Source organism: Alligator mississippiensis, chromosome 6 (genome assembly GCF_030867095.1).
Source record: "Alligator mississippiensis isolate rAllMis1 chromosome 6, rAllMis1, whole genome shotgun sequence".
NCBI classification, from domain to species: Eukaryota; Metazoa; Chordata; order Crocodylia; family Alligatoridae; genus Alligator; species Alligator mississippiensis.
In genome coordinates, this window is record NC_081829.1 from 99,642,940 (window position 1) to 99,662,197 (window position 19,258).

General features: G+C 61.6%; 1 protein-coding gene across 2 annotated transcripts; it reads left to right on the forward strand.

Moving 5' to 3' along the window:
• Positions 1-944: 944 nt before the first annotated feature.
• SFXN3 (sideroflexin 3) lies at positions 945-8,519 on the forward strand. Of its 2 annotated transcripts, XM_059730217.1 has the most exons (11): positions 945-1,052; positions 1,439-1,605; positions 1,986-2,156; positions 2,292-2,390; positions 2,551-2,626; positions 3,003-3,088; positions 3,224-3,351; positions 3,443-3,492; positions 3,607-3,656; positions 3,980-4,027; positions 8,268-8,519. In XM_059730217.1, exons 2-11 carry the CDS (start codon positions 1,442-1,444, stop codon positions 8,395-8,397), a joined length of 1,002 nt encoding a protein of 333 aa, XP_059586200.1. In that variant the 5' UTR covers positions 945-1,052; positions 1,439-1,441; the 3' UTR covers positions 8,398-8,519. The 2 variants fall into 2 exon arrangements, with proteins under 2 accessions (XP_059586200.1, XP_019354774.1); XM_019499229.2 differs by lacking the exons at positions 945-1,052; positions 8,268-8,519 and adding an exon at positions 4,193-4,380 and having other exon boundaries at positions 1,271-1,605.
• The last annotated feature ends 10,739 nt before the right edge of the window (positions 8,520-19,258 follow it).

A 19,258-nucleotide genomic window follows, 5' to 3' on the forward strand; every position in this document is an offset into this window, starting at 1 on the left:
ATTGGTGATGGCAGCTCAGGCAGAGCACAGAGACCCGGGCACAGAGCGTAGGGGTACGTGTGTGCACGTGCATGAGACAGCATGTGAGAGTGTGCAGGGTGTGTCTGCTAAGGTGTGTGTGCGAGCTCATGCCTGTGCATACATGCTAGGGTGTGTACCCATGCATGCGTGTTGGGGGTGTGTGTGTGTGTGTGTGTGTGTGTGTGTGCCTGCCCATGTGCACATGCTAAGGTTTGTGGTTGTGTGAAGGCCTGTGGGTGGGGGCTAGGGTGTGTGTTTGTGTGTGTGTATGCATGCACTTGTGTGCATGCCTGTGCATACATGGTAGGCAGTGTGTGTGTGTATGTCCATGTGCACTTGTGCCTGTGCATACATGCTAGGCCTTGTCTGTGTGTGTATATGTATGTGTGTGCACGTGCACTTGTGCCTGTACATATGTGCTAGGTTGTGCATGTGTGTGCACACCCATGGCTGTGCACACATGCTAGGGTGTGTGTGGGTGTGTATGTGTGTGTGCATGTGTGTGCACTTGAGGCTGTGCATGTATGCTACGGTGTGTGTGTGCATGTGTGTTTGCACTCATGGCTGTGCATACATGCTACGGGGGGTGTGTGTTTGTGTGTGTGTGTATGCATGCATGTGCGCGTGTGCACTTGTGACTGTGCATACATGCTAGGGGGCTGTGTGTGCATGTGTGTTTGCACTCATGGCTGCGCATACATGCTAGGGGGTGTCTGTGTGCATGCATGCATTCATGTGTGCGCGCACGTGTGGCTGTGCATACATGAGAGAGAGCCACGTGTGTATGCATAAGTGTGCTTGTTTGTGTGCATGTGCGCACGCTTTTTGTGCCTGTGTAAACGTGCTAGGCCTTGTGTGTGCCCGTGTGCCTGTGCACCCGTGCGTGTGCGCGTGCCCGTGCTCGGCCCCTCCCTCGGGGCTGAGACCGGCCAACTCGTGCCAGGCGGCCCGGGCGGGGAGGGGAGGGCGCTGCAGCTCCAGCTCCGCCTGTCCCGGCCTGGCCCCCGGCTCCACGGACAGGCAGCGCGGCGGTGGGTGCGGGGGTCCTGCACCGCCTGCCCGGGCTGGGCAAGGGCGAGGGCAAGGGCAAGGGCAATCCAGCCCCTGACCCCAGGGGGATTTGGGGCTGGGGCTGGGGCAAGAGCCCTGCACGGTGCCCGGGGCTGGGGCTGGCCCTGCGCGCACCCAGCTGTGGGCTGCAGGGGGGGGACCGCAGGGAGGGGCAGGTCGGAGTTATTTTCCCCGTTGCCGCGGTGACGATGGAAAAAGCGCGTGTCCCCATGGCGTGGGGCTGGGCTGGCGCCGGCGCAGCTCTCCCGGGCCAAGCCCTGCCTCCTCCGGCACCGCCCCGGCTCCCCGGCCCCTGCTCCTGGACCGCCGGGCGGGAGAAGGGGCTGACGGTGCCCGTGCCCCCCAGAGCATGGCAGGGACACTGCCCCCCCACATCGACCTCCGGGAGCCGCGATGGGACCAGAGCACCTTCGCCGGGCGCGCCCGGCACTTCTTCATGGTCACCGACCCCCGCAACCTGCTGCTGTCGGGCGCCACGCTGGAGGAAGCCCGCCGGCTGGTCCAGGATTACAGGTGCCCTCCCCCTGGGGGCAAGGGATGGGGACCACCGTCCTCTGGATCGCCGGGTGGGGGGAACTGCCCCCTGTCCTGGTGTAGACAGGCCTCTGCGCCCTGCCCTCTGCCCTGGCATAGACGGACCCCCAGCCTGCCCCCTGCCCTGGTGTAGACAGGTCTTTGCCCCCTGCCCTGGCATAGACAGGCCTCCACACCCTGCCTCCTGCCCCCTGCCCTGGTGTAACAGGCCTCCACACCCTGTCCCCTGCCTTGTCATAGACAGGCCCGCACACCCTGCCCCCTGCCCTGGTGTAGACAGGCCCGCACACCCTGCCCCCTGCCCTGGTGTAGACAGGCCTCCGTGCCCTGACCCCTTTCCTGTGCTCTGGTCCTGACAGGGCCGGGAAGGTGTCCGCAGGCGTGACCGAGGACCAGCTGTGGCGGGCGAAGTACATCTACGACTCGGCTTTCCACCCCGACACGGGCGAGAAGATGGTGTTGGTCGGGCGCATGTCGGCGCAGGTGCCCATGAACATGACCATCACGGGCTGCATGCTCACCTTCTACAGGCATGTGTGCCCCCTGCCAGCTTCTCTTGCCCCGGCCCCCCCTTGCCTGCCTGGTGGGATCCCCTGTGCGCCCTGTCCCCGGCCAGGCCTCGCTCTCCTCCCAGCCCGTGCCCTGACCACTCTCTGTCCTCGCAGGACCACGCCAGCAGTGCTCTTCTGGCAGTGGGTGAACCAGTCATTCAACGCCATCGTGAACTACACCAACCGCAGTGGCGATGCCCCCATCACCACCGGGTAAGGGACCCCGGCACCCGTGGGCAGCTGGCAGGGGTGCGGGGCTGCTCCCAGCATGGGGGCACCGATGCCCTTGGCTGGAGGCAGCCCTGGCACTGCTCTGGGGTGGGGGCACAGAGCCCTAGCCCCTGCCCGTCACCGGCTCCTGTTCCTCCTGCAGGCAGCTGGGCACGGCCTACGTGAGTGCCACCACGGGTGCGGTGGTGACGGCGCTGGGGCTCAAGTCCCTCACCAAGGTAGGGGAGCTGCCCCGGGGCAGACAGGGCCCTCGCGGAGCCTGCCTGGGCTGGGAGTGGGCAGGGACCGGGCAGCTGCTTGCCTTGGCCGGCGATGCCACGCTGCCGTGCCCCCAGAGACAGCCCCGGCAGCCCTGGTGCCTCGCTGCAGATCTGGCTGGGGGTGGCTGGGGACCGAATTGGGGCCCTGCGGCACTCAGCTGTACGCAGGGGCTCTGACGCATCATTAGCCCCATTTTACAGACGAAGAACTGAGGCCGGGGAGGTGCTGAGGTCACTCAGAGCCAGGGAGGGTGGTCAGGTCTCCAGGCCCCTGGTTTAAATCACTAGGCACCACCCCCTGTCCTCACACGCCTCCTCCCCCCCGTCTCTCCAGCACTTGCCGCCCATCATAGGCCGCTTTGTGCCCTTTGCGGCCGTGGCTGCCGCGAACTGCATCAACATCCCCTTGATGAGGCAGAGGTAAGCCCCCCGTGCCCAGCCCCTGCTCCTTCCTGACCCCCGCGGAGGCAGCCCTGGAGCATGCAGGTGGCTCAGCAGCCTGGCGGTCCCCACCCCACCCCATCGGTGTGACCGGCCCCGGTCTGTCCCTCGCAGGGAGCTCAAGCTGGGGATCCCCATCCTGGACGAGGACGGGAACCGGCTGGGGGAGTCGCGGGCGGCTGCCCGCCAGGCGATCGCCCAGGTGGTTGTGTCCCGCATTGGCATGGCCGCCCCTGCCATGGGTGAGTCCCCCCGTCCCCTCCTAGTCTCTCTGGAAGCCTCAGCTTCCCCCGGGTGCAGCTGGCTCACGCCTTGGTCTCCCCAACCCCACAGCCATCCCCCCCGTGATCATGAATGCGCTGGAGAAGAGAGCCTTCCTCAAGGTATGTGCCCCTTGTGGCCCTCAGCGGCCTCCCCCGGGGCTGGGGGCTCCCAGGAGCCTCCGACCCCCGCCCCGAAACTGCCTGTGCTGACCCGCTGCCTCTGTTTCCCCACAGCGTTACCCCTGGATGAACGCGCCCCTGCAAGTGGGGCTGGTGGGGCTCTGGTGAGTGACCCTGGGCACAGGAGCAGAAAGCATCTGTTCCCTGGGGGGGGGGCCCGGACAAGGTCCTGTCACTCTCCTGCCACCAGAGCCGGGGCCCTGCCTGGTGCCAACAGGCTGGCGGGACCCCCACTGCAGGGGGCACCGGCTTGTGGGGGATCTCCCGTGGCTGGAAGCAAAGGGACTTGCCCAAGGGTCCATGGGCAGTCAGTGGCGGAGGGAGGCCTGAGCTTCAACCCGGGGATCTCAGGGTTCCTGCCCTCCCTGAGGCAGCTGCCAGGGACCACCAGCCCTCACATCCCCCCGCCTCATCTCTCCCTCGGCAGCTTGGTCTTCGCGACGCCGCTGTGCTGCGCCCTCTTCCCGCAGAAAAGGTAGGGCACATGTGTGCACATGCGTGTGCACCAAGCCGCCGTGGCCCTCCTCAGAGCCGGCTCACTGGAGCGGAGCTGTACCTGGGCACGGTGGCCGGCGGGTGGGTCCCCCCCAGGGTGGTCCCGGGCCTGGCGCTCACCGCCCTCTCTGTCTGCCCCCTCCAGCTCGATGCGCGTGAGCCGCTTGGAGCCCGAGGTGCAGGCACGGGTGCGGGAGAAGAGCCCCCGCACGGAGATTGTGTACTTCAACAAGGGCCTGTGACCCTGTGCCCGGCTCGGGAGGACCCAGGCGTCCGGGGGCCGGTGTGCCAGACCCCTCCCTCCAGCACCCTGCTTCCTCCTTGGCTCTTCTGTGCTGGTTGCTCCCGTGTGTGCAGTGGCAGGGTGGGTGGGCTGGGGGCTCTCAGGGTCAGGGGGCTGTAGCTGGCCTGGCTGGACCACATCTGGGGGTGCCCCCTTTTGCCCCACTCAGGCCAGGGCATCCTCCCAAACCCGGATCCTGGCTGGGCCCTGTCCCCGCAGCCCCGGGGGCTTCTGGCTCAGACCCCCTGGGCCGTAACGTCCGCTCAGCTCTGCAGGGCGAGGGGTTGCAGGAGCTGGCCCATGCCACCCGGACCCCCTCCTGGCCTGCTAAGCCAGCGCCAGCTGCTGCGGGTTTTTCCAGGTCAGCCGCTAATCCCTGGCTCCACCCCAGAGCAAGTCGCATCCTTTAATCTCAGGACAGCGGCCTGGGCTCTTGGGGGCTTTTCAGGGCGTCAGATAAACTGGACGCTGGGATCCCCGTGCATCTGGATTTCTGTGCGTTGTGGGGGGGGCGGTTACACAATCTCAGCCAGAAACGAGTCATTTCAAATCCCGCCACCCCGACCTCAGGGAGCGTGCCCCGCTTGGGGGCTGAGCGCAAAGCCGTGCCTCGGTTTCCCCTCTGCGGGAAGGACGGGGTGCCCCTCCCTGCCCTGCTCACGTGCTTGGGATCTCAACATGTCAAAGCCTCTTTCCCGGCCGGGCCCTGGCTCAGCCGGAGCGGAAACTTGCGCCAAACCAGGGGAAATACCGCGGGTTATTATGGGGTGGCTGCTAAGGCGATGAGACATTCATTTCCCCTTTGTCAGAGGTTTGCAGGGATGTTATCCCCGCAGCCCGAGCACTGCCCAGCGCCTTGTTTACCATAGGCCCTACAGGAATGGCGCGGGCATGGTCTGCTCACACGCATGTGCCTGGCGTGGCGACCCCCCCCCACTCCCCCGCCCCCTCCACTGCCAGATCTCCGCTCCCTGCCGCTCCAAGACTGCAAAGCTTTAATACTCCTTGTGCAACAAGGCATCCGCCCACTGCCCGGGGCCGCTGTGACTGCCGGGCCTGGCCCTGGCTCGTCAGAGGCTGGCGCCAGGAGCCCACGCCGGCTCCCACTAGCTTTAACCGGGCAGTCCTGACCCAATAAAGAGTCTATTTTGCATCTCTTATGGCTGCATCACTTTCTTGGAGTGGGGAGGGTTAACCCTAACCATCCCACCCCCGATGGGCTGCAGCCTGGCGCGGGGGGCTCCCTTGCACGGGCACTTGCTAGGGTGGAGCTGGGCATTTGGAGAGAGACGGAGCTCCACGGCACCGGGATCCTGGGCTCGGGCTTCCCAGAGGGTAGCCGGCACCGGCAGCTGCTCCCACCCTCATGCCAGTGCCAGCCGCTGTGCTTTGGGGGGTTGCTAGAGAGGGGTGGGCTGCTGTGCATGGGCAGGTGGTTGCAGACATCCCCCACCCTCTGGGGCATGGAGTCCAGGCTTTGCTTGGGGGCCTGGGGCGGGGACCTCTCCTGCCAGCTGCCTCAGTTTCCCCTCTGTGGGGGGTGGTCCTCTGGGGGTAAAAGCCTAGGGGTGCGGGGTTTAAAATCCGGCACAGGAGGAAACACAGTACAGCCTCCCTCTGCAAGACAGGCATGGCCCAGCTTGCTAGCAACAGAAAGCAAAACCCAAATGCAAACAAGCCCGGCTGGGGTGCTGCTCTCTCTGTCCGTGGTTCTCCACCTTTAGGCCCACGGTGCCCGAAATAGGCCGTCCGGCAATAACGTGAATCACCCTTGAAGCAAGAGAGAGCAGAGGAAGGACGCTAGAGGAATCCCAGTCTGTGGCCTGGTAACCTCTGCCGACGGGTCTCAAGGACTGGGCTCTGCAGCTGTCCGAGACTCAGTGAGCCGCGGTAGGACTCGTCCTTGCGTGGAGCGTTTGCTGACTTTTCCCTTTGCGGTGCCCTTGAAAGGATCTCAAGGATCCCACAGCTGGACACAGCACTCCAGATGTGGCCTCCCCAGTCCTGAATGGCGGGGAAGGATCACGTCCCTCCGTCTGTGGGCACCGCTCCTACCAATGCAACCCAGGATGCCGGTCGCCTTCTTGGCACCAAGGGCGCACTGCTGGCTCCTGTTCAGCTTCTGGTCCCCTGTCCCCCAGGTCCTTTTCTGCAGAGCTGCACCCCCAGCCTGCACCGGTGCAGTGGATCGCTCCCTCCTCGGTGCAGGACTTTGCACTTGTCCTTGTTGAACCCCATGAACCTCACTGCTCTAAGCTCACCCCAGGCCTCTGCTCCTCTCTGCTGACTGCTCCCAGCTCCAGCTCTCGGGGCCTACTCAGTTCCTCCGTTCTCTGCATTGTTTCCCCAAGCCTGGATCCGGCTCCAGTTCCCACCTCAGCAAGCCTGTTAGACACTTAATTAGCTGGCACCTTGTTACCTCGGGCTCTGCAGCCCTTGCTCTCCGGCCCTGCCCCACCTTTGACTTCAAGCCAGCTAGAAACCAGCTCTAGAGGTCTTGCACATTTTCAAGCCCCCGCTTAATAGCCGGTCGGCTCTTTTTCTAGCTGGACGGCCATTTTTATGGCGTGATAATCACTTTGCACGTGGGGCCGGTCGAAATGTATTGCGCGATTCGCCAGTCAATTGTACCATATAGGCAACGTATAGCAGGGACTGCGGGCTCAGAGTTTGGCCCCTGTTACATGCCCCTCAAACCCCTTCCTGAGAAGCTGCAGACCCCAAAGAAAGAAGCTTCTCCCGGTCTCAGCCCTGGGCTGCCCCCGTATCCACCTGCCTGCCAGCAGTGCTAGGACACCTGTGCAGCCCCTACATGCCTAACCAGGCCCTGGGGCTCCTTACTAGCTACTAACCCTAACCCTAACCCTAACTCTGCTGCCAGGTGGGGTTGGGGGAGCCCTGTCCAGCTGCCCCCCCCAACCCCTGCAGAAGAGGCAACTCCCCAGCAGAGGGCACCCTGCACCCAGCCATCACCCAAGGTTGCACACGGGACCCACACACATGTCAGCCCTGACATGCCATGGCATGCGTGTGTTGCAACCCTCTTAGGCCAGAGAAGAGGGGGGGGCAGTGCTGTGCTACCCACCAGGGGAGGTGAGGGGACTTTGAGAGTCTGAGGTTAAAGCAGTTGCTTGCATTTTTGCTGTAGTTTCCCACAGGAGGATGAAGGGGCAGAGGAGGCTTCGGGCAGGGCACCCTCCGCTGCGGGGCTGAGGTCCGAAATGGGTCGGAGGTGGGGTCTCAGCTAGAGAAAGAAAAGCAAAGCCAAAAAGGCTGAAAGCCGAGGAAGGGTTGGGGCTGGAGGCGCCCAGCGTCGATGCTGTGCTGAGAAAGAGGAAGAGCATGAGACGGAGAGTCCCGAAAGGGGCAGACGGGGAACCGGGCATGGCTAGGGGGACATCCCTGCATCCAAAGGTCCCTGCGCCCCCTTTACAATCCCCTCCACCTCTGCACTTCTTACCCCTGCCGGACCTCCAGAGACACCTGAACTGCCTTGGCCGGGACCCACGGAGCCTCACGCGGACCCTTCGCCAGCCTGGATGGAAGGTCTTAGAAATCCCAGCGCCGCGGGGTGGGCAGGGAGCTGCAGGGTCACATCCAGGGCTGCTTGTGGAGCCACATGATCCCACAGAGTCAGCTAACGCCATGCCGGTGCCCTACGAGAGAAGCCCAGGATGGGCAGGATGCAGGATTTATTTAGCTTGCTATGGAGCAAAAACCACCCTTACTGAACCCCTCCTAGACACAGCAGCTGGGCTGGCGGTCACCCGAAGTGTAGGTGGGCCCTGGGGGACCTGGCGAAGCCTCCTGGGGTGAGACAGCGGGTCAGCGGCGGTCTGGCCTAGTGGTTAGACCCCTGAGGGCAGGGGTTCAGGGTGAGTTCAGCAGTGAGAAGTGTACACGCTCAACACGGTCTACCGTATTCTCTCGTATACAGCACAACCCTGAATGTCAGCCGCCCCGTGTCCTGGGAAGGTAGAAGGAGGAAAGGAGGATTTTCCCTCGCAGTAAGCGGGGAGTGGCGCCGGCTCTTTGTTCTGCTCCCGGTAAGCAGCTTACAGACTTGACTTCCGCTTTCCGGCAGAAATTGTACTTACCGTATTTCTGGCATATAACACGCATTGCAATGTTTCAGCAGCTGGTTCTTTGGGAGGGAAATGCGCCTTCTTTGCAGGAGAATATGGTCAATAAAGCAGCCTAGGTCAATAAAGCAGCTGATGTTTTTGGTGGGGGAAGTGTGCGTTGTAACCAGAGCCCCCCAGGCTGGCCTGCCAGATGCCGGCCCCTTGGGCTGGTTTCATGAGCTGCCAGCGGTCACAACTTCAGACAAAACAATTATCCCCAAAGTTGGTTCGTTCATTGATGGCAAGCAGCATGCCATCCAATCAGGGGCCAGGACCAGAGTCACACGCCCGAGGCGACCGGATAGCAATTTTCTTCAATATTATGCAAATATTTAGAGCGGGTGAGTAAGGTGCTGCCAGGAGCTGGACTAACCTCTGCCTGGTGCTGCTGGGTGAGGGACCAGGGACCAGCTGCATCCCCCATGAAAGATACTCCCAGTTCAGGCAGCTCAGAAACCAGCACCTCCCAGCATCCATTCCCCCAGTGGAGCATCTCGGTAGGGTTTTGGTGCCTAAATGAGACTCTCTGCCAGCTCCTTAGCACCCACGAGTGCAGGCAGTTTGCAATGCAGAGTAGCACGGGATGGGGGCAAGACTCTCCCCTCCACGCCCAACCCCAAAGTCACCTTCCCCAGCATCCAAACTCCTTGAGATCAGGCCCCTTGCACCTTTGGGCCTGGAGCAAGACAGGTGCATCCCCCCATCCCAGCCCCCCGCCTCGGCCGGAGCATATTGCGCATCTCCGTGACGAGCCATCAATGGGGGGGTGGGGGTGGGGATAAATAATGTAGGAGCCTGCTGCGCAATAAACCCTGTCAATTGCCATCGCGCTCTCATAAATTAAAGATGAAAAGGTACAAGGCTCTTGCCAGAAAAATGAAGACAAATTTTTAATCGCTTGCCAAGCTGCCGGGAGACGGGGCGCTCGGGAAAAATGAATTAGGTTTTTATTATGTGTTTTATTATGCTGTAATTGAGCAGGATCAGCCCGGAACGCGAGAGATCTCCACCGCGGAGGGAGGAAGCATCCTCCCTCGCTCGCCTGCGCCCGCGGCACGACCCGGCGTCCTTGGGTGAGGGGTCGGGGGCATTAGAGGAAGGGGCTGCGCCAGCGGGTCACAGGTGGGGAGCAATTGCACCTGTTCATCCAGGGGTGGATCGAACCCGTGTTGTGGCAAGGGTGGTGAGGATGGGTTGGCTGAGTGGGAGAAGAAGGGGTGGGGAGAGAGATAGAGATAGGTGAGTACGTATGGGGAGTGGTGATAGACAGACAAAGGGGTAGGTATGGAGATAGATAGATAGATAGATAGATAGATAGATAGATAGATAGATAGATAGATGAGTATGTATGGGGATGGACGGAGGGATGAGTATATATGAGGGTGGATGGATGGATATGGGAAGGCATGGATGAGTGCACCTGGGGATGGATGGACTGCCAGCCAGCCAGCCAGATAGATAGATATGGGGATGTATGGATGAGTGTATATGGGGATAGAGGGATGGATGGAGGAACGTGCGCATATATGGCTGGCTGGATGGCTGGCTGGATGGAGGGATGGATATAGGGAGGGATGGATGAGTGCCTATGGGGATGGATGGATGGATGAGAGTGTATGGGGATGCAGGGGATGGATGGAGGCATGAGTGCATATGAGGATACATAGATGGACGGATGGATATGGGGAGGGAGGGATGAGTGCATGTGGGGAGGGATGGAGGGACAGATGAGTGTGTATGGGGATGGATGGGTGAGCAGGTATGAGGGTGGATGAGTGCGTGTGGGAATAGAGGGATGGACGGAGGGCTGAGGCAGTGGGCCAGGGCCGTCGGGCGCAGGCCACAAGGAGCCCGCCAGAGACAGCTGTAACCACCCCGGGAGGCAGGGACGTCCTCTCTTCCCCCCAGGGACAAGCCCTGGGCAGCATCCCCCTGTGTGGGGGGTCTCTATGGCTCATGCACCTCTGCGCCTCCACTGAGAGACCAGAGCAAGACGCAGGCTTGCGTGGGCAGAGACCTGCCAGCTCATCTCGCACAACTCCCCTGGCGCCGCCTCCAGACCACGGCAGCTTTCAGCAGTTGCTCGACTATCCCCAGCCAGCCCCGGGCTCCGAGACCCCTGCAGCGCTCACTGCCTGGGATTGCCCCCACCCTGCTCCCTGCCCTTGCCCGCTTCCCCCGGGGTAGGAGCAGACGGATGTCATGGTGTTGCGGGGCAGGGGAACGGAGGGCTGAGCTGCAGCCACCACACCTGGAGCTACCTGCGGCTGCCGGCTACGGGGTACCCCCAGTTTGGCCCCTGGGGAGGCGTCCGTGGGGTCTGAGGACCTCCGTGCATGGAGCTCGGGGCCCGGATCGGTGTCAGGGAAGGGCGCAGGGCTGGAAGCAGGGGCCCTAGAGGCAGCTGCTGGAGGGACCTTGCGGAGCTGGTCAGAGCTGTTGGGGGCTCCGGGATGTGATCTGCGTCCCAAGGGCCTGCGTCAAGCCACGGCTCCGGGGGCTCCGGGTGGCTCGAGGGGCCATGCAGAGACCCGGCGTCAGAGCCCCCCTTGCAAAACCCCGTGCCCGCATTAGGAGCCTCGAGGGAGGGATTGCCTTACGGGGAGGCTGAGCTTCGACACCTCCCGGGGGGCTCGGGCCCAGCTCCGAGCTGCGGGTCCTGCCTCATTACTGCCACTTAACTGCTGGGCTGATGGGGGGAGCACCATGCTGGGGGGGTTCGGTTCCCCAGACCCGGACCCTGGATCCTTCAGCCAGCTCCCCGCACCCATCCCTGCGGCCAGGGCCCCGGCTGCACTGGGGGGAGATCGGGTGCTGTCTTCTCCTCCCCAAGAGCAAAGCCAGCTCCAGCTCATCCTAACCAGAGGGGAAATGCAGGGAGCTGCCCCAGCTCCCTTCCAGCCTTACGTGCCTCAGTTTCCCCACTGTAAAGGAAGCACTGATGCCTCCCCGGCAGGGATGCCTGGGTGCATGGGACACCCCTCCTTGCGCCATCCTTCATTTCGGGGGGAGTTGAGCTCCCACACTTGGCAGCAATTAAGCCGCATCGATCGGTCTGCGGGATCTTTAATGAGCCCCCCCGCCGCGACCGCAGGCTTTAACCTTGGGGGATAATGGGGCGAGGGGCTGCGGTTCCTATCGACAGAGCCTGCTCCCCCCGGCCTTAATGAGCTAATCAATACTCGTTCTCGGCTTCATTTCCATCTAATTGCTCTTTAACGACGCCGGATAATGAGCAGCCTCCTGTGGGGGGGACCAGCTTGTCCCTACTCCCCACCCCCCAACTCTGGGATCATATGGGGGGGCAGGTGGATGGCTGCGGGCAGGGGTCTTTGCCTTGCCTTAATTAAGGGTCCTTATTCTGCCCTGGCAGCTGCCAGGAGCCTGGATCTACCTGGGGTTTACCTGGCACTTGGGAGCAGGTGCGGCTGCTCAGGCTGGGCCTGGATTTGCCAAAAATTGGAGCTGGCTCCGGGACCTCTAGACCTGGGGCAGCGTGGAGGGAGGCCGCGGGGGTGCCCTGAGCCCTGGAGCACCCCAGCTCGGCGGGGCATGGCCCCAGGGCAGCTTCCTCGAGGGCAAAGCAGGCTCTGAAGCTGCAGACCCCAGCCCCAGCCCTGAATCAGGAGTGCTGGGCCCTGTGGGACCCTGCTGCCCCATGGCTGGGGGCTCGGGGGTGCGTCCATGGGTCTGTCTGTGCAAGGGAGCACACTTTTCCCCGCGAGGAGGCAGCACACATCCCTGGGGCAGCGTGACCGGGGGCAGAGGCCACTTCGCCTGGGCCTAGCGCTGCCAGCTGCTGGCTCCCCCCACCTCCCCTCCCGGCCGCTGGCTGGGTGCAGGGGCCCCATCGGTGGGCCCTGGAAGCCCACACACACACACACATGCACAAGCATACGCACACACACATGCACACACTTGCACATGCACACACATGTGCATGCACACACGTGCACAAATTCATGTGTACCCACACACGTACACACACATGCATATATGTGCATATACACACATGCCCACAGACGCACGTGCACACACAAGCCTACACATACGCACATATACACACGCATGCACACACACATGCACAGACATATGCATAACCGTACCCACACATGTACACGCGCAGGGCTGGATTAACCCTTTAGTGGGCCCTAGGCAAACAAACTCGTGGGCCCCTACTGAATACTGTATATTTATATTACTTTTTTCACTCAATAATGATAATATGTAAAATAAGCACAACTGGGCCCCTTCTTCACTTAGGGCCCTGGGCATGTGCCTAGTTTGCCTATACGTTAAGCTGGCCTTGTACACGCGCACACATTCCTACACATGAACACACAGACACGTGCATAGCCATACACACATACATACATGCGCACACATGTACACGCACACGCACACAGCCACAGCCACAGGACGGTACCCGAAACCCGCTTACCAGCTGGCAAACCTCTGCTAGCTGGCAGCACAGCCAGTCCCTACGCGGCTGTAGCAGCCCAGAGCTAGTCCAGCCCCAGCCCCTCCTGGCTCGGCCCTGCTTGGCTCTAGGGGTTAGGGCAGGGGCTTGCAATGTGGAGCCTAGCACTGGGGCACTGCACCCAAAGCAGGGACCTTGGGCACGCAGGAGCTGGGGGTACCAGGTTCCTGGCTGGGGCAGGATGGATGGCTCGTTTCAGGGGGGTCTCTGGGTTCCCTGCCCGGGGCGGGGGTGAAGGATGTGCAGCAAGGGGAGGGGGGAGCAGCTTGCAGTGCACAAAGGGTTAAATCTGGGGCTCACAAAGGCCCCTGGTTGACAGGAGCCCCCAGGGGGAAGATGGGGAACAAGGGCACCATCCGGGAACCTGCTGAGCTCTGCCCAGAGCCGCCCAGGGGGGTACCACGTGCACAAGGACTCCAGGCTGCCTCCAGCATCTGCTGGCCTTGGGCTGGCGTCTGCCCGGAGAGCTGAGGCCTGGAGCCAGTGGTGACCGGAGCTGCGGGGTCAGCTCAGGTCAAGGGCGGCCGGGGTGTGCGTCATCCTGCGCTGACTTCATCCCCTGGCCGGGTGGGGACCAGCTCCCGGCTGGCCTGGTGCACGGGACAGGGACGAGGCCCCAGCTCCGGCCTCTCTTTGCAGCCAGGAGGTGCAAGGGTGGGGGGGAGACATACAGGTGCGGGGTGCAGGAGCGTGCACGCGTGCACAGGGCATGGGCACGGGCATGGGCATGTGCGTATAGGGATAGAGCTCTGTACGCCTGCACGGGCGTGTCTGCGTGTTTGTGGGTGTCTGTATGGCTCTCCACTTCTGCATGTACATATGCGGGTGTGTTCATATGTGTGCATGTGCACATGTCTGCAGGTATGTGTGTGTGCATATTTGCCGGTATATGTGTGTACACATATTAATGGGCATATGCATATGTGTGTATTTGTGGGTATGTGTGCGTGTATGTGCATGTATATGCGGGTCTATGTGTATGTGTGCATATTAGTGTGTGTGTGTGTGTGTATGTGCATATTGTGTGTATGTGTGTGCGCGTGCACATTTGTGGGTATGTATGTGTATGAGCCTATTTGTGGGTATGTGTGTGTGCATATGTGCAGGTATATGTTAGTGCGCATATTTGTGTGTGCATGTGTGTGCACACATCTGCAGGTATATGTGTGTGCTCATGTGTGTCCTTGTCTGCATGGCCAGGCTGGAGTTTCGTGGCCTGAGCACAGGTCCGGGCATGTTCCCAGCCTGGGCCTGAGTCATGCCTCCATCCCATGCCTCAGTTTCCCCGGTCTGGGAGCTGGCAGTGACAGTGCTGCACATGGGAGAGACCTCATGTGTGTGCATGTGTGTGTGCACGTGTGCAGACACAGCCCCAGTCCTCTGCCCTTGGCTCCGCTGCCCCATCTCAGGCACTGTGGGTTAAGGGGCACCTGCTCTGGGCTCAGCTCAGTGCTTTGTGCTGGCAATGCATGAGGCCAGCGTCATCTCACCCCGGCAGCTGCTGTTGGGACCCAGGTTTTGGCTCATGGGCCCCCCTCCTGCTCACGGCCTTAGCTCAGGGAAGGGGCCCCGAAGCCAGCCAGCCCCCGCAGCTGTTTCCTCCCCAGGCGCCGGAGGGAGGAAGAGTGCTGCGGGGTCCAGATCTGCAGCTGCCGGGGGTAGCAGCCGGCTTCAGAGGGAGCTACCGTGCCCCCCACCCTGTGGGGCAGAGATGAGGCGGCCTGGGGGGCTTCTCTGCATGGGGTCTGCCTCTTGCACTGGGCTCTTCCGCCCTGCCGCATGCCTGTGTGCGTGCATGCATGTGTGTGCCTGTACTTCCATGAATGCATATCTACGTGCATGTGTGTGTTCTGTACATGCATGTGTGGGAGTGCATGCACGTGTGGCACAAGGCTGGGCACATGCACCAGGGCACAGGCTGGGGGCTCGGCTGGAGGGAGCAAGGTGCAGAGGCAGGAGGGTTGGGGAAAGAGCTGCTGGTTGGGTGCTATCTGTCCTGGGGGGCTCTGGCATGGGCAGTGCCCTCTCTGTGCCTCAGTTTCCCCTCTGGAGAAGAGGGATCCCACCCCCCCCCAGGTTGCTGTGCAAAGGGGGGCAGCAGAGAGTGCCCCACTGGTGTGGGCAGAGAGGGAGCTGGGCTGTCACGAGATCCCCCAGGTCTCTGCAGGACTGACCGGCCGTCCGGCACCCAGAGCAAGCAGGGAGCAAACGGGTGCTCCCTGGGTCACGCTGCGCCCGGAGGGCCACCGGCTTGCCTGGGGTGCCCTTTGCAAAGACGGGGGGGGGAGGGGTGCATGCGGGGAGCTGGCGCCAGGGGCAGGGGAGACACCGGGGCCTGGAAAGCAGAGGCCGGAGCCGCTTGAGATGCAGCAGCCGGGAGCGGCGGGGGCTGCCAGCCCCATGACCCCCCAGCGGTGCCCCCCCGGCCTGCTCCCCGCCGGCACCCGCAGCCCTGGCGCGCGGCCGAGGCATGAAAGCTGGCAGCGGGCGCAAGCCGGCAGGGCCCGGCTGCCAGACAGAAGGAGGCTTATTCCCTCTCCCGGGCAGGGGGTCCCGTCTGCTCCCCCCAGCCCCGCCGCCGCCTCCCATGGGCTCCGGTTTTAGCTCCTGGCTCCGGTTTTTATTGCTCTTGGGTTTGGACGGAGTCGGATGGAAAACGCCGGAGGGGTCCCGGGTGGGAGTGAGGAGCGGTAACCCTTTAGAGCCGGGGCCTCCATCAGGACCTGGCCACGGCCAGGTGCCTCCAGGTCCACCAGTCCGGGGCCAAAGGCCTGGCCCAGGAGAATGGGGAGCCCGGCAGGGTGTGCGTGCACGGGAGCAGATCCTGGGAGGGGGCATGAATGCAAGCTGGGGGTGGGGGGGAAACCCAACAGCGTCCCATTGAAGGGGAGGGTGGTCTCCTAGGCCAGGGGGGGACAACTCCCTGCCGCCGCCAGACAAAACACCGGGGAGGGGGGAGAAGGGGGGTCCCTCCAGCTGCTGCCAGCTGCTCTGCCATTAACACGCCTGCCGCTTCCCGCCTTCCCCTCCCTGGCTCCCGGCCCAGCCGGCTCCCGGCAGGCAGCGAGGGGCCCGGCTGCTCCCGGCAGGGGGGTGCGAACCAAGGGGAAGGGGCTGCCGAGCCCCTGAGCTGGATTTCGGGGTGCCTGGGGGTGCTGCGGCCATGCTGGAAGCACCAGTGCTACCTCCACGCTCCTTCGCCCTCCAGACCGGCTCCGTCTTTCAAGCGAGCTCGGCCCCACTTGCCCCCCTCCGGATATAGGATACCCCCCGGAGATCCGGCTGCAGCAGCTGGGGTGCAGGGGGGGAGGCAGGGGATGGGGACAGGGCCCGGGGGGCTGTTGTTTAGTCTGGCGCCATCTCGCCCCAGCCCGTGATGACAAGAGCAGGCTGCAGGGGCGGCTGGGCCTGGCCCGACCCCCTGCATGGCAAGGGGGGGTGTCCCAGGGCGCCCGCTCTGCATGGCCACTGCATCGCCCCTCAGGGGGACATCGTCTACTTTTGGGGTCCAATCCAGGGGCCTTTGTTTGTATCCTCATAGTGCTAATGTATAGATGCTCCCTAATTACAGGCGCTGAGAAAATGGGAGTTGGGAGATGGTCCCTTATTTAGCGAGAGAGACCAAGGGACTGTTGAAGTCGTCTGCTGCTCCACCATAAAGTCCACTGGTGTTTATAGATCCATAGATGCTCGGGTCGGACGGGATCTCAACAGATCATCGAGTCCGAGCCCCTGCCTGGGCAGGAAAGAGCGCTGGGGTCACATGACCCCCACCAGGTGCCTATCAAGCCTTGTCTGAAAGACCCCAAGGTAGGGGAGAGCACCACCTCCCTCGGCAGCCCAAGCCAAATTTTGGCCACTCTCACCGCGAAGATGTTTGTCCTGACACCTAGCCTGAATCTACTCTGTCAGTCTGTGACCACTGCTCCTTGTTACCCCAAGAAGCGCCCTGGTGAACAGAGCATCTTTGATCCCTTGCTGCATCCCCCGATGAATTTGTATGCAGCCACAAGATCCCCTCTGAGCTGTCTCTTGCAGAGGCTGAAGAGGTGCAGGTCCCTCAATCTCTCCTCGTAGGGCTTGTCCAGCGAGCCCCTGACCATACGAGTGGCCTCCTCTGGATCCTCTCGAGTCTATCCACACCCTTCTTGAAGTGCGGTGCTTAAAACTGGATGCAGTGCTCCTACTGCATCTTACATCTTGGATCCTACTGATTCCTACATCTTGGAGTCCTAGTGGACTCCAAGATGAACATGAACCGGCAGTGTGACGAAGCCATCAGAAAAGCCAATGGCACTTTATCGTGCATCAGCAGATGCATAACGAATAGGTCCAAGGAGGTGATACTTCCCCTCTATCGGGCGCTGGTCAGACCGCAGTTGGAGTACTGCGTGCAGTTCTGGGCGCCACACTTCAATAGGGATGCGGATAACCTGGAGAGGGTCCAGAGAAGGGCAGCTCGTATGGTCAAGGGCCTGCAGACCAAGCCCTACGAGGAGAGACTAGAGAAACTGGACCTTTTCAGCCTCCGCAAGAGAAGGTTGAGAGGTGACCTTGTGGCCGCCTATAAGTTCATCACGGGGGCACAGAAGGGAATTGGTGAGTATTTATTCACCAAGGCGCCCCCGGGGGTTACAAGAAACAATGGCCACAAGCTAGCAGAGAGCAGATTTAGACTGGACATTAGGAAAAACTTCTTCACAGTTCGAGTGGCCAAGGTCTGGAACGGGCTCCCAAGGGAGGTGGTGCTCTCCCCTACCCTGGGGGTCTTCAAGAGGAGGTTGGATAAGCATCTAGCTGGGGTCATCTAGACCCAGCACTCTTTCCTGCCTATGCAGGGGGTCGGACTCGATGATCTATTGAGGTCCCTTCCGACCCTAACATCTATGAATCTATGAATCTACTGCGGCCTGACCAATTGCGGGGGAAGCATCACCTCCCTGGATCTATTCGTCGTGTATCTGATGATGCGTGATAAAGTGCGGGTAGCTTTGCTGATGATTTCGTCACACTGCCGACTCATGTTCACCTTGGATCCACGACGACTCCGAGATCCCTTTCCACTCCTGTGCTGCCGAGAGGGTCGCTCCCACCCAGTCGGTGCGATGGATATGTTTGCGCCCTCGGTGCGGCGCTCTGCACGTGTCCTTGTTGCGCTGCATCCTGTTGTGTACTGCCCACTTCTCTAACCTGTCCCGGTCTGCCTGCAGTCGCTCCCTGCCCTCTGGAGCGTGCCCTTCACCCCACAATCTAGTATTGTCCGCAGACTTGGACAGAGCACACTTCTCACCCACGTCCCAGTCGCTGATGAAGACATTGAAGAGTACAGGTCCAAGGACCGAGCCCTGTGGGACCCCACTGCCCACACCCTTCCACATCGATACCGACCTGTCTACTACCACTGTCTGGCTGCAACCGCTAAGCCAATTCACCACCCACCAGACCACGTAAACATCTACGTCACGGCCTCTTCATTGATTTATGAGACTAGGATGAGATACCGTATCGAAGGCCTTGCTAAAATCCAAGAAAACGACATCCACCTCTACTGCTGCATCCAAGCATTTTGTGACCCTGGCATAAAACGAAACCGGACTGGTCAGGCGTGATCTACCTGCTACAAATCCATGCTGGTTGCCCTGCTGCATTATTTTTCCCGCTGGACTCCCACAAATATGATCCTTCATAATCTTTTCAAAGACCTTTCCAAGGCTGGAGGTGAGACCGACTGGCCTGTAATTACTCGGATCCTCCTTCCTCCCCTTCTTGAAAATAGAGACCACGTTGGTCCTTTTCCAGTCCTCCGGGACCTGCCCCAAGCTTCCCGAGCGCCCAAACAGCCGTGCCAGTGGCTCTGCTACGACACCGGCCAATTCTTTCAGTACTCTTGGACACAGCTCGTCCAGGCCTGCCGACTCGAACACATCCAGTCCATCCACATGGCTCTGCACCAAGGCAGCAGAGTCTTGTCTTTCTCCACTGTATTTATTGAAGCCGGCGGTCGCTACAGGTTGCCCGTGCCCATTCGAGCAGGCCATGCAGCCTCTCCACCCTCGCCCGTAACACGTCTTTCCGAAGCCCAGCTAAGATCCGGCCCCTGCAGCCCCGCCAGCCTTGCCGCCACCAGCCCAGATGCTAGAAGCTATCTGGGCCCTTCGTACAAGGTGACGCAATGTCAACTCTATGGGGTGAAAACAGGAGCTTGGACCTGTCTGCTGAGAATATCTGACTGCCATCGGATGCTCAAGTTTTCTGCCCATCCCTAGGGCTTTCTCCTCCAGCTCTGGCTGCTGGATCTGCTGCCAGGGCCAGGTTTGAACTTGC

Coding starts and splice junctions, on each gene's coding strand:
- SFXN3 (XM_059730217.1), top strand. CDS start 1,442: ATGGCAGGGACACTGCCCCCCCACATCGACCTCCGGGAGCCGCGATGG. Junction 2,157..2,291: donor TGCATGCTCACCTTCTACAG/GCATGTGTGCCC, acceptor CTGTCCTCGCAG/GACCACGCCAGCAGTGCTCT. Junction 4,028..8,267: donor GCCCTCTTCCCGCAGAAAAG/GTAGGGCACATG, acceptor TCTCGTATACAG/CACAACCCTGAATGTCAGCC.